This window comes from Myotis brandtii, unplaced genomic scaffold (genome assembly GCF_000412655.1).
Source record: "Myotis brandtii unplaced genomic scaffold, ASM41265v1 scaffold36, whole genome shotgun sequence".
Classification (NCBI taxonomy): domain Eukaryota; kingdom Metazoa; phylum Chordata; class Mammalia; order Chiroptera; family Vespertilionidae; genus Myotis; species Myotis brandtii.
The window spans coordinates 6,858,558-6,873,537 of NW_005363836.1; the positions used below are offsets into that span (position 1 = coordinate 6,858,558).

Consider the following 14,980-nt stretch of genomic DNA (forward strand, 5'->3'; position numbering starts at 1 on the left):
GACCCAGCTTTCATTCTCTTGTCTGTCTTTTCTCAATCCTTTCAACCCCCACTCAGGATCACCTTTGGCCGTAACATTTCTCCATTCAGATTTAGATATCTGATAACTTACAGGAGACACAGCCTCCAAACCAGAAAGCAAGCGCCCCCCCTCCAAAAGAGTCCTGGCCAGTTGCTCAATGGTTAGAGCACTGAAGGTTAGGGATTCAATTCCTGTTCAAGGATATGTACCTAGGCAGCAGGTCTTGATCCCCGGCCCCAATTATCTCCCTACTGGGGGCAATCTGGCTACAGGATTCCACAACTGTTAAGGGCCGTTAGAAAACACTCTGGCTTAATTTACCTCAGCTGAAATTCAGAGGTGAGGGCAAAGCAACGCCCTGAAGGCAGGACCAGTCAAGAGATTGGATGCCACTCAGTCTGACTCTCCCACCCAGTGTTAAAGGGATGGATCTCATGATGTTGAAGGCCCACCCAGATGTGATGTAACTTCCTATAATTCGAGTATATAATAAACAGCTTTCAGAGCTGGCTCTCTCTGTGCCTGTCCCTCCATCAGAAGGCAGGTTCTCTCTGTCCCTCAAGTCAGAGGGCAGAGACCACACCCAGCCCAAGCTTTTAATCTAATTTTATATCTGTCTTTCAATATTCTTAATCCCAAAAGCGCCTCATAACTTGCACAAACCGGTTCACGTCTCCCCCTCCATGCGGGATGCGGAGAAGAGACCACAGCCCCAGCGTGCCCACCATACACAACTATTTCCAGTGAGTTGAAAAAGTACACCAAGCATAGTTTTTCCTAGTAATCTCTAACTTTAATACACCTAACCACACGCTACTCCACCCCCATGTATTTTTTGGAAATTATCCAAATCCTCTCTTTAAAGTCAAGCTTTCACTGTAGTTTTTATTCCCCAGTTTGTACATGCCAGTTATTCTTTACAGTCATACTAACAAAATGTTCTCTGCAATGCACATGAACGTATTTCATTCAATAAACAGAACAGATTACTTATTTATAATGCTGCTTCTCTAACAGACAAAACCAGATAATTATGATGACAATTACAGTGTTTAAACTAGGGCTAAAGCATTTTGAAAACCAAATACCCAAGATCTGCTCCATGAGAGTTCTCAACCTAGAAAGCCAAAAGTCCATGGAATAAGTTCTTATTGGATGAGTTAACTACTTGTAGTTCAGACTATGAATTAGAAGCTCTAATCCCATTTCTACCAGCAACTTATCATGATTCTTTAAATAAACAACCTAAAAACCTTAATCATGAGTTAGGAAATGTAAACTACACAATGCACCTATGTTGTCTACTTCTGAGTTGTTATGTCAAATACGAAAATGTTTTCTAAATTACAAAGCACAATACAAATGTAAAATTATTTTATCCAGGATGACTCCTTTAGTGCTTTGTAAGCAAAATCCATGCCTAGTCCTCGAGTTTTCTGGCTCCTTGAAAGAATTTACTTTAACAAACATAGTCTCACAAGAAGTGAATCTGATGAGGACTTTCTCTATAGACTTCTGAAACTGATGAAGATATCAAATGATTCATCTTAAGCCTGGTTCACCAAAAAAACATAATTATTTAGTACATTAACATTTTCAGAGGACCAAACTTGAAACTACAATTCTTGTATATATTCTTTAATATGGCTTGAAAATAAGATCTTACCTGAAAACTACATGAATACCCTCAGATAAGCACTTACTCTTATACTTTCATTATGTAGAAATTTAAAAATTGGTATAAACATTAGCAATGTTATCAATGAGTTAACCTTTTGCAAGACCTCAAGAATCTAGAAACCCTAAAGCTTTTTCACCCTCTATCTGGTTCATGAAAGGTTACAACATCATTAAATGAAGCTTTCCAAGGCCCTTCAAATATATATTTTTAAAAATATTCTTGTACAATGAGAATTCAGAGGCAACAGAGCAAATCACATTTTCATCTGAAAATTTCTTTTCCAGTGAGCATCTTCTGAATTGGAAGAAAAAACTCTGGATGTTAAAAACCAGGGCCTATAAACTCTTCCACACCTGCTCTCCCTAGAGCCAGAACTTCAAACTTAAGAGATCAGTTTCAGTTCTTCTGATTCAAAAATCAGCAAGAACGTCAATTCCCAAACAGAAAGGGCAATCCACAGTCAGTCTGGCTATTTAGGCCCCGAAGGGAGTCACTAGGTATAATCTACCACTATAAGAGATTTCATCAACTTTGAGATCAAAGCGTTTGAGATAAAGTACATTTATTTTGATTCCCCATCCCTTAATCTTTGAGAAGGCACATCTGGTAAAACAATCCACAGCTGGACTCTTGCCAGAGAAAAAGATACTCATTAGTCCCTTGCTCACAGAGGAGTTTTCCATTTGGAAAAACAAATATATACAAGCACACTGTAGATTTATGTCCTGGAGAAGAGAAGAAACAGGGTACAAGTACCTAAAACATTTGCAGATTAATTTCACTGGCCTATGGCCTAATTACCATGAATCCGGTCTAAGGATAAGACTCTACACACAGTATCTTTTCAATCATTTACAAGTGTTTAGATGACCCTATATGTGATATCCTTACAAACAAGATGGATAAATCTTAGCTAAATGCTAGAAGGTTGCTGATTAAATAATCCATGTTAATTTAGAAGAGAGTTGCAACTGGAATAAAGAAGAGCTCTCTCCTGCTGGCTCCAGACAAAGAATTATGCCATGCTCATTGTTTTCTATTCATAACATATACATATTTTTTTAAACTGGCTACCAGGAAGTACTCATTCACTAGTGGTAGAGATATTTCTGTGTAGGCTGGGCAATGCCCATTTCCTAGTTTCAAAAGGCAATTATGTGCAGAAATTTTCCAGCATGAGAAGAAGAAAAATACTTGATGGGTATATGTACATCTGTGTGTACCGAACAGCAATCCATCTACCCAACTTGTCTTTTTTCCCCTTTACCTCAAGGGCCTTTTAACATTTTTAAACTGCCAGAAATATATTTGAGATTTAAAAGCACTTAAACAGGTAATATAATGCTATTTTTAACAATGACAATTTGGGTTAAAAAGAGCTAACATTATATCCAACCATCTCTTGGCTCTAGACAAAAAGCATAGAAATAGGGCTTTACTGAAACAGATTACATCTGACATGATCAAACACCTTCTCCCAATTTACCTTAAATTATCTCTAACCAAAATATTAATCAAGATGCTCCCTCTTCTCCCTTCTCATAATTTGTTTTCTTCGCAGGGGAGGGAGTTAAAAGTGAAATGTCAAAACGTACTTTTTCAAAAGATTTGGAACAAGGCAAAAAAGCAAGAAGTGATTTCCTTTTGCCCAAAGTCACCCAATGAGGCATTAATTTGAGAACACTGTCCTAATAAAGCAACTGCTATGGAAATTCAAAGGACTTTGTATATCCTAAGGAACTCACGAAACTGTAATGCTGTCATTCTCAAGATTTAGGAATATGGAACATCAGTTTTTTAACAACTGTTGGATAGGAACATCATCCTTCAGACTCATCATGAGGGGAGATCTTACCAAAAAGTAACATTAATGAATTCATGGGAAAATATGTTTCATCATCAATAACCAGCTAAGCCTTAAAGAGAGTATCTCTTTTGCCAAAGGACCAATAAAAAGGAAAGAATAGAAATAACAGAATATTATTTTGTAAAAATGCACATTTCTTGAGTTTTGGTATTTCCTCAAGACACATGCTCTGCTTTCTTGCACTTGTAGTTAAACAACTCTACTTTTATGAGCTGTTTTTCTTTCTCAAATTGGACTTCAAACATTTCAAATATATGACAATGCTAAAGCATTCCACAAAATAATGAATAAGATGCTCAGATACAATGTTTCTATTAAACCCAATATTAAGATATTACTTACAAAAAAAACAGAAAAAAATTTCAGAAGGGAGACCTATGCTAAAAGGACACCAAATTACCATATACAAATATGAATTATTTGTAATGCATGGCAAAAAGATTATTATGTTCCACAACCAAGATTTAATACTTTGGTCTATTACATACCATGATCTGGCAACTGTCATAACAAAAAACATTACAAAGATTCCTCATATCAGTATTTTTACGTAGCTTATATAATCTGACTGTGATATTAATTCAAAAGCCTACACTGTAAAAGTAAAGATGACTAACATATATATGTCTTTTACTATTGCTGATCTATGATAAACACTGTTAACAGTTCCTTTAAGGATTATTGGCTCCAATTCTTCAAAGGAAATTTAAGAAAACTGTGATAAATTTGGACTCTGAATTCTTTATTTTAAAAAGTACCTTCATCACAAAAGTTAAGAATATTATTTTAAGATACAGTCTCCCCTTATAACTTAGAATTAGGAAAAAGCAATCTCAAATGCTCTATGTCAATTATTGAGCAGATTCTTTTCCCATTTTATAAATTAAGTCAAATGACATAAAACTTATTAAAAACAAAAACATCATCAACCAAGTTTCTACATGTCACTTCTAATTGAGACATGTTGAAATACCAAAACTAGAAAACCATATTGCCATTGAGAAAATAAAAGTTGAATTTTAAAGTCTTTCTTGTTTTGGCAGATTTTTTTTTTTTAATGAGATGAGAAAATTATGTTAAACTTAAAACTTCAGCTAAAGCATTAGTTTTTAGCTGTAATAAAAATGCTAAGAATAGACATTTACGAATACTGAAAACTTGGGGAATAATAAACAAAGCAGAATTCATGGTTACCATATTTACACATACTCTTTGTTGTGTTTCAGTGCCACATGATCTGATTCAAAGTAATAAACATCAGGATCATCATCTTCCTCTTCTGTAATGTGCGGATTGGCACTCTCTTTGGCAGACGGCAAATTTCCAATATTGAGTCTTGCCTCCGAGGGTGGCTTACTTTGTCCTTCACTCCCATAATTTTCAGAGTCACAACATATCCCTTTATCATTCTGAGAAACTTCATCAGGATTTGTGGGAGACTCACTTATATTATCACTAACAGTTACATTTGTTTCATTGGGACTCAGATTATTCTCCTCCAATTGTCCATTTTCTCTGCAAGGAGAACTGTTTTTTGTGGGACTACTTCTGGTAGGGGCCGCCCTTCGTGGTGAAGTTCTCAGAGTATATCGGTGTTCTTGAGGTTCTGATAAAGACATCGTTTGAGCTGACACACCGTCTAGAACAGAAGATGGTTCCAGTTCTCCGGAGTCTGGCATACTCTCAAGTCTTGTGTCCAGGGCGTTGTTGGTATTTTCATTACACTGCTCTTTTGAGGCACTGCTATCTCCCACCACATCTACTTCCTCCTCAGAATCCCTTAAAGACGACTGAATTTCAGGAAATGGGCCTGTAGCTGGCTCAGTCGTCAGCTGATTAACATGCTCCACAGGCAGGCAGGCAGTTACTCTTTTGTGGTCCTCCAACTTGACCTGCACTTCTGAATTCGTGCAAGGCACGTTATGGTCTATATAACTGTCCTCCTTCCTACTGTCAAGAAACACTGAAGTGTGGGTGTCCGAATCCCCATTTTCAGCTACTGATTTTTCCTGCAACGGGTAGGAACCAGTGCTGTTTTGTTTAGTGTTCCCATCAGGCTGACAGTCATCAGAGTTTACACCAGCTGAATCACTGTCATCAACACCATTGACAGCCAAATAGCCTGTGATTTCTTCAACTACTGCAGAATTAAGTGGCCCCTCCTCACTGACATTCACCTTTTTAATTTCCCTTTTCTCACAATCATCCAGTATAAGACATCGACAAGCTCGTTTAGTCCCTTGAAAATCTGCATCATTGTCCACTACTGTACTTCTCTGTTCTGCTGACTCCTTGTCTGATTTTACAGGTGAATCTTCTTCTGAACTGTTTGGTGCTTCAGATCTAAGACAACGCTTAATTCTTTTTAAAACTGGTGAAACAGGTTCTGTTTGCCTTTTCTCACAATTTTCTACAGACTGCCTTTCTATATTATCTTTTTCTGAAGAAAGTCTTCTTTTCCTAGGGCTTACCCATGACTCTCGAGTACTTTGCTGTTTTAAATCAGTAGTTCTCCCACTATTATTTCCCTTCTGAATTTGCACAGGCTCTGGTCTCTTCTTTGGTGATCTTGATCGTACTTGAGAATGAGAAGAGATTTCTTCAGGGTGAGCAATGCTACGATTTCTTAAAGTTCTACCACAAAAAGATTCATCCAAGCCGTTTAACCCCACTGTTGATCTTGTAACACGAGTAGATCGGGAAGCAGCCATACTATGGCAAGTCCCTACAATACGGTCATCATGATCCACTCATTGGGAAACCTTCAAAAATGTAAACAAAATAATGAGAAAAAGGTAATAGTTAATATACCTAAAACAAAGGTATAAAGCCACAATTTTTAATCCAAGTATTGCCAATATTAACAAATTACTTGACATAATTTATTAACATTTCCAAAAAATGCTATTAATAATAACTAACCATTCATTATATGACAGTTAATATGTTCCAGGAATCATTCTATATGCTCTTTATACATTAACTCACTTAAATCTCATAACAACTAGAATAGGTGCTATTATCATCCCTACTTTACAAATGAAGGGATTGAGCCACACACATTTTAATTTATCATCCAAAGCCACCCAGCTAAGTGGCAGGGCAGGGCTCTAGAGACGAAGCTCAACCTGCCTCACTGTGTATCTGCCTCTCAGGCTTGGGCACAAAGGGCCCAGAAAGACCTCTCTCAAAGACAGGATTTCATCTTGGTTATTAAAATGATAACCTTGAATTTATGTAGAAGCTACCAAAAAACTATCCCAATCATTTCTTATGTTTTCTCAAAATATTTCTGGGACGTAAAAAGGTAGAAACTGCTCTTTTTAATTCATTCTTACTACAAGGAGTTTCAGGTCAAATCCTTTGATAACAAACTATATGGCATCCAAAAAATTTTGATTGCAGTAGAATGTTTTTGTAAAGCAGACTGATAGAAATCACAATCTTAGCTTGCAGTGGGCTAAGGGCAAAACATAGAAAAGCCAAGCCTCCCTAGTTCCTAGAAGTAGAGCTATAAGTAGCAAGTAAAACAAAGTATTCTAAAGAGGATTAGAAGACAAAGGAAAGAAGCCCCTGAAGCAAATACTGAAGAAATCAGGAGTATACTTATAACCCCATCCTTTCCTTCTTTGAACTCCTATATATGTGAGTATGCCACAGTTTTAAATTGTATTGGGGAGATGAGCATTTTCTGGTGTGAATGCTTGGTATTCCTAAAATAAATATGTAAGAAAAATTGAAAAAACTTTGAGGGATTTAGTGGTTATTTCCCAAAGGCTCTCTCATGGAGCAGAATAAAGGAGCTGTTAACATTTTAAGTCTCCATTCTTCTGCTCCTCTGTTTAGCTTTCATAAGATACTTTGCCACTTCACTGTCTAACTTCTAACTGGGGTGCAGGATAGACAGAAAAAGAAGTAAAAAATGGCTGTGGTACAAAGTTTCTCAGCGTCTCTCTCCCCTCTCCCTCTTCCTCTCTGCCATCCTTCAGCCTTCCTCTAACCCCCCAAATGCCATTCTACCCCTACCACCGCAAATCAAATACAATTTGTTCTTTGTCTCAATTGGAAGTATGTAACAGGAAAGGTTATGAAGGACCATAGAATACACAGTAACTGTTATCACAAACAGAAAGAGAAACATTAAAAGCAACTGTCTTACTGTTCCTGCCTGTTGGCAAATGAACTGAGTGAGAAAGTACCCAGTAACATATTGAATGTAAGTTGGTTGAATGTAGTTTTGTTTCAGAGTATGGCATACTTTTAAATTTCTAATTAATTTTTAAAAATTTTACAACAATCATAAAACCAGTTCTGGGATTAAAGCATGAAAATTTGTTCTAGAGAATTTCATAGCAATCACATGAATAAGTGTGAGATGCCAATCAGAACTTAGAAATACATTTCTCACAGTAAACTTTTACTGTTTTGGGATTCATTAGAGGAACCTGACATGTAATTCTCTTTTGTTAAAATCATATTAAGATTACATTCTCTTATTTTTATTCAGATATAATAAACACTGTATGACCCATAAATATCCACTTTTAATTACAAAAAATTTTAATTTTGAATGTTTCAAAAAAGCACAAACTAAAAAATTTAATATAATTTATTTTTCTCATATACCCAAACTTGGACCTCTCAATCTTAAAGGTGACTGATTTTTAAATATTAAATACCTATGTAAATATGCAAAGAAAACAAATGAATTATAAAACCAAATGCAAATATCATTGATGCAAATTTGATTATACTCATGATTTATGGCTCAAATATAATATTGAAAATAGTAACATTTAACAAACACACAGAAAAAAACCTGGTAATCTTTACTTTTTAAAATGTGATGCCAAGTAAGGGCATATAAATCACAAATGATTCCAATGAACATTCCTAGCCCTTCTTTCTATGTTAATCTGAATAAGAGCAAAATCTCTGCATTGTCCTTATTAATAAAATAAGCATATTAGTAGTAGTAGTACCCAGAAGTACTATAAATATATATATAATTATAAAACACCACAGGTTAGGGCAGTGATGGCGAACCTATGACACGTGTGTCAGAGGTGACACGCGAACTAAAAATATAAGTCTTTGTTTTACTATGGTTGCAAATATCAAAAAATTTCTATATGTGACACGGCACCAGAGTTAAGTTAGGGTTTTTCAAAATGCTGACACACCGAGCTCAAAAGGTTCGCCATCACTGGGTTAGGGCCTATTTTATTTCCCCACCATCCAGTGATCAAAACACTGATTAATAGGAAAGATTAAACCTTTTTGTTTCTTTTACTAAAAATGTTTTTATTCCATTCAATAATTACAATGAAGTCCAAGTTTTACAGTTCTCAAATCCTGTGCTATTGGGCCATATTTAAAGTGAAACTGGTTTTATAACAAAGACCTTTTGGTATCTCAAATTTTTGCAATTCAAAGTGTAGCCTGAGGACCAGCATCATGGGCATCTCCTGCAAGCTTATTAGAAATGCATAATATCAGGCCCTGCCCCAGACTTACCAATTAATCAGATTCCCAGGTAATTTATATATCTCTGAGGGGTTTAAGAAGCAGTGCCTTAAGACTACTACATCCAGACAGTATTATATTAAAATGACAGTGTCATCAAGTTTCAAACTAAATTAGACTTATTTATAATATATCCTCCGATTCCTTATTTGATACCAATAATAAAAAAAATTTATAAAGCCATAATCTCTTTGGCAAAGGAAGCACCAAATAGAGGATTGTAAAAATCTCTTGCCTGAAATTAACATAAGGTAATAAATTGCTTAAAATTCTGAGGACTAGAGTTAAACGATAACTTTAATATTTTTATTTTATTTATTTTTAAAGATTTTTTTAAACATTTATTTTTAGAGAGAGAGGAAGGGAGAAAAAGAGTGAGAGAAGCATCAACGTGAGAGCAAAACATCGATTGGCTGCCTCCTGCACGTACCTCACTGGGGATTAAGCCCAAAACCCAGGCATGTCCCCTGACCGGGAATTGAACCCGTGACCTTTGAATGCACAGGACAATACCCAACCGAGCCACACTGGCCAGTGCAAGTTAAATGATGTTATAATATTCTTCCCTCTCATGATCTTTCTTCTGTTCTACCTTTTTTCTTTACCTTTTCTACTTTGGACAGGCATTCATAAAGGCATACACTTTCTGTAGTTACCTGATAAACTGAGTACAAAATTCAGTGACGAGAAAGGGACAAAAGAAAGTCCTGATTCTCTCAACCAAACCTCAACATGATTTTGCCATGGTTAGCAAAGTATTATAGACTAAAGCAATTGTTTCCTTCATTTTAGCTGCATAATACAGTTACTGAAGAAATTCAGAGAATTTCTTTGGAGCACAAAATTGTATTTCTGACAAAATTTAAGTTGCTAAAGGAACAGAAAGAAACTCAGTTATAAAACAGTATCTCAGAAAAGACTCTTTGCTAGGTAATGAAATAGGAGGCACGAGATGAAATCCTTAGCCAGCACCCTACTGGAACTGAAAATTCAATCACTTTAGTTTTAGAATTAAAGGAAACTGTTAGTTAACATATTCATCTGAACAAAACCCAATCTAGCAACTAGAACAAAGTTTTCCCTATATGTTATCCACCACTAATGAATATGATGACACTTTCTAGAATACAGAGAAAAGAATGTACGAATCATTAGAATTAAATTGACTCCCTTCCTCTTTTGTACCATCATAAAGTTTTCAACCTATTGGAGGGGCTTATCTGAGAAGGGCAGCTATCAACCAAATTTCAGCCTCTCCTTTCATATTAAGCCCAAAATTACCCCAAATTCCACATATCTCACTCATTTATTTTCTGTTGGAACTACTCTTCCCCCAATTTGAATATACTTTTATCTAAAATTTAATAGGGTTCTAAAACAGTATTAGCTATGTTTCAGATCATAAATTTCTAGCCCTTGTGAACACCTCAGAAGTACATCAATAAGAACTGAAAGGAATAATAAAGATTAAACTAAAATGGTCCACCTAATGCAACACTACTCCAGCTATCACCTTTACTTAAGAAGAAGAAACCTCAAGATGATATTTCAAAGACACTGCCTGTAACTTTTTGTTCCTACTATAATTATCAAAGTAGAACAGTTCATTTTGGGGATTGAGGGACTGGTAATCAATTCTCCATTAATAACAATGTTCTAGCTGATATTTATTACAATAATATTTAGTTTTTTGAATGAATAATGTTTAAGAAACTGGTCATGATACCAGGTAGACAAACCAAAGTGAAAAGCAAAAAAGAACAACTGAAAAATGTAATGAATATGGTTATTTTTCTTTCTGTCTAGAACAGTGATTTTCAGACAGATAGTTCTTAGGGGGGAAGAGGAGTCAAGGGGGTAGAGAGAGTAAGAAAAAAAAAGAAAGAACTCATGGAGAGGGACAATTATGTGGTGATTGCAGGAGGGAGGGATGGATGAAGGTGGAAAAGGGAGTGGGGGGATAAATGGTGATGAAAAAATAAAATAAAGGAATTTTTAAAACACTCAAACCTGACTATTTAGTTAGGGGCACTGACCTCTTTTCCCTTAGATTGTCAAACTAAGGGATGAAAACAGCCAACAGGACAATAGCTGTTCATTATAGATGAATCAAAATTACACCTATTTTTTTGTCAGACTGCAAAAAAAAAAAAATAGTTTTTGGTATGCCGCAGAATTTTAGTAATTAGTTTATGTGTGCCATGGGGTGAAAAGGGTTAAAAATCGCTGGTTGAGAACATGAGAATGAACTGTTTAATAATAGTTCAGACTATCCTTGTCACACAATTCTTTTAAGACACATTTCTTCAGCCAAGCAATTACCACTATTTCTATCAGGTTAAAAGTATCTATAAGGTTAAAAGTAGGAGAGTGAAACCTGGGAACCACCTATGCAATTCAACTTATTCTTAATATTCACCTCCCTGAAGCTTGGTAACTCTGTTATGGATTGCCTTGCATAAAAGATCTCCTCTTTCCCATTAAGAGAAACAGATATATGATAGATGATAGACGGATAGAGCTGAATGAATACCCACTCAAAGTGACAACAGGGAACAAAGAGAAGTAAAGAAATTTCATAATGCCCTTGAATCAAAAATACATAGGGTGTCAAATATGCTCTAGAGATTGCAATGTATTCGTCACTTCATTTATGCTCCTGTTGGAAAAAGAGAAAATATTTCATCCCCATCCCATTCCCTATAGCTCCACATTCCTATGAACTGTATAATTTTCCATGCAGAGTATAGACAAATAAGCTCCCCCCTCAAAAAAAAAAAAAATCAATCTGTAGATATCTTCACTACTGCAAAACTAAATAACTTACCTGTACAACCAAAGATCTATCATTGTGGAAATATTATCTCTTTTCCTTATATCCTGAAGGAGTTGGAGCTATGATCTAGAATAGAGCTTAAGCATCAGGATTTCAGACTCTCAGCTTCAGCCATGGAGAATACTAGAACCTCCTAAATTCCTTTCTTTAAAATAAAATAATGAAAAAAATTAAAGAAGCAAATTAACTCATGCTAATAGATACACTCCTTCTACAATAAGAGGAAATAGCAAGTAACAGAATATCTGTCCACAGTAATATTGTTGGTACTTCTTGGTGACTTTGTAGCCTCAGAGATACTCAGAAACTGGAAAAAATCTTTAGGAACCAACAACAAAAACAGAAAAGCTTAACATATACTAAATCCTTGCAACAACTCAATATTAGTTTGAGTCAAATTTTGACTCAGTTCTTTTTCTGAGTCTCAGGCAGTATTTTTTGGAGATGACCTAAAGACTGCCCATGATACAAGTCCTCATACAGAATCTATAAACTCTTATTCTAAGAGCCTTTCCCAAATTTTAGCCTTCATATACAAAACTGGGAATTGAACAAGAAAAATAATTTAGGTTATGCACACCAACTAATCAACCAAGTCTTCTATATCTACATGATAACCTTGATGATTATTAAAGTGATACAAGACTATTATAAAAGGAAATTTCTATTATTTTGGCATATGGATTTTCAACAAGGACAAAACCAATAAGGATTTTCTGGTTTTAGTACCCAGTTGGCCAGATATTTTAATTACCTTAATTAAATTCCATTTCTTGGTCAGTTTGGCTAATTACAGTTTTATTTTATAATAATGTATTATGATATCTTTTTCAGAGAATCTGACTAAAATGAATTATTATGAATGTCCATTTGGAAACAAGGAGAAAGACCAGGAAAAAGACTAGTGATGTTTATGATGGAAATTGTCACTTTATTATAAACATAAAACTAAACATTCTAAAAGTGCCACTATTTTCGGTGAAGGTTTACTTTTTAAAACTAATGCAATTTATCAAGCTTTGTAAACCAGAGTCACTGCTTAGTAAAATTAGATAATGTTTTAGTCAGCTAGGAAGTGAACAGGGTTGATATCTAATTATCAGTAGACACAACCTCTCCCAAATATGCCTTGTAAATTATTAAAAAGTAAAAGGTAGGAAAATTAACTAAGTAAAATAACTTAATACTACATTTAAATAAAATGTTTGAAATTAACATGAGGAAGGTTAACAGTGAAATTAACAGTAAAAACATGGTCCTATAAAAAGTAACCCTTAACATGAAAATTCACTCTTCTTAAAGCAAAGATTCCAACTGCCAACTCCTTTGTACCCAACCCTGAAAACCTTTCACAAACATGACAAAACATTACATTCTATAGTGCATGGTGGTGATGGCAATCATAAGAGACAAAGAGGATCCACAATATAAGATGTGTCTTGAGTATACACTGATACACCAAATCTAGCATTCTATCAAATTCTAGTCAGCCAGGTTACTATCTTTTTGTATAGGATTTGCTATAGGAACATCATCCATTATGATATTTACCAGGCAAGGACATCTGCAACTGTTATTTCCACAGAAGAACTGATATTTACAGCTGAGTTCTCTACAAGTATTAAAATAGGATCATGCAGATGTGTTTCTAAATAGTCTCATACAATGAAAAACAAACTTTAGTCAATTACTTCTACTAATACTACAGCCTGCTTAGCCTTAATTAAGATTACATTTTTCTTACCTTTTTGAAAGTGTTTCGCCTAGTATGTGATTCCCAAGCGTCTGCATTTATCTGTCATCACTGTTAATGTCCATGTTACATTTAGACTTCAGGTATTAATTATTTATATGGTTGTACTAGCACAACTTGGTATCTGTGAAGGGAAACCACAATATAGTCACTATGGATGTGTTACTGTTTACAGATTTGGGGATAAAACTGATAATTCTAAGCACACAGCACAATGCATTTTCTAATAAATTACAAAAAATTCCTTATATTTAGCTACAAAATGTGTTATATTCAATGATAGATGATTTGCTAATAAAGGTCTTACAAATGCTTCTCAGAGTACCAATATAAAATACTTCAAAATTTAACCTGAAATTAAAATTCTTACAAATTTGAAACTCCTTAGATTCCTTTTGACTACCAACATAAATATACATCATTTTCCAGAAGTCTGTAACTTCTCAAACATTACTAGAAAAGTATTAATTTTTTGTTTTATAATAATATTAGGGAATAAACTTATAATGCTTATTAATGAAGTAAAAAGGATCCCTTAAATGTGACTTTAATACTGTCAATGCCTTTTAAAGTAATATTTTTGCTTTGGTTAGATTATTCCTGTGACGAATTTGTCAACATTATTTTGAAAGTAAATATAAAATAAATATGACCAAATAAATTAAGAAGTAAACCAAGATGTAACTGTACAAAAAAAAAATTCTTTAAAAGTAAGCTTCTTAAAAACACAGACTTGATTCTAGATCACAAGTCTGAAAAACACATTGATGTGCTTACAATGAAGAAAAGCATTATAAACTTATTCATATATATCAAAGAGAGAAACCTATGAATGGCATTCTGGAATGATTCACTATGGTGTGCCATTCCAAAATTCTGTCTAATAAAAACAAAGAGTAAAAATCTACCAAGAAAATTCAGATAGCCTTAGGCTGTTTCTTGGATAAAATGTGTTACTGGAGTTGTCAACCTGCCAAAGTTTTCATTAACCATAGAGTAGAAACCAATATAATCGTATATAATAAAAGCCTAATATGCTTGCTAAGTGTCTGGTTGACCGGTTGGCCGTTCAACCATTCAAAGTGTCATATGCTAATGATACGCTAAGGCCATCAACCGCTCGCTATGATGTGCACTGACTACCAGGGGGCAGACAGTCGACCAGTTGACCAGTAGCTATGATGTGCACTGACCATCAGGAGGGCAGATGCTCTGACCGGTGGGTTAGCTTGCTGCTGGGGTCTGGCCAATCGGGACTGAGGGAGATGGGCTGGACACGCCCTGGGGCCCTCCCAC

The 14,980-nt window shown here is 35.0% G+C and overlaps 1 protein-coding gene across 7 annotated transcripts in view; it reads right to left on the minus strand.

Moving 5' to 3' along the window:
- Window positions 1-14,980, minus strand: part of ZZZ3 (zinc finger, ZZ-type containing 3) — a 104,871-nt gene that overhangs the window by 71,092 nt on the left and 18,799 nt on the right. For 4 of the 7 annotated variants that reach the window (XM_014544361.1, XM_005871931.2, XM_014544360.1 and 1 more), the window contains exons 3-5: window positions 13,676-13,808; window positions 11,923-12,076; window positions 4,779-6,331 (exon numbers count right to left, since the gene is read on the minus strand). In XM_014544361.1, the coding sequence (XP_014399847.1) occupies window positions 4,779-6,280 (1,502 nt within the window). In that variant the 5' untranslated portion in view covers window positions 6,281-6,331; window positions 11,923-12,076; window positions 13,676-13,808. Of the gene's footprint in view, window positions 1-4,763; window positions 6,332-11,922; window positions 12,077-13,675; window positions 13,809-14,980 lie in introns of those variants that run through there. The other 3 variants (XM_005871930.2, XM_014544363.1, XM_014544362.1) reach the window with 3 other exon arrangements.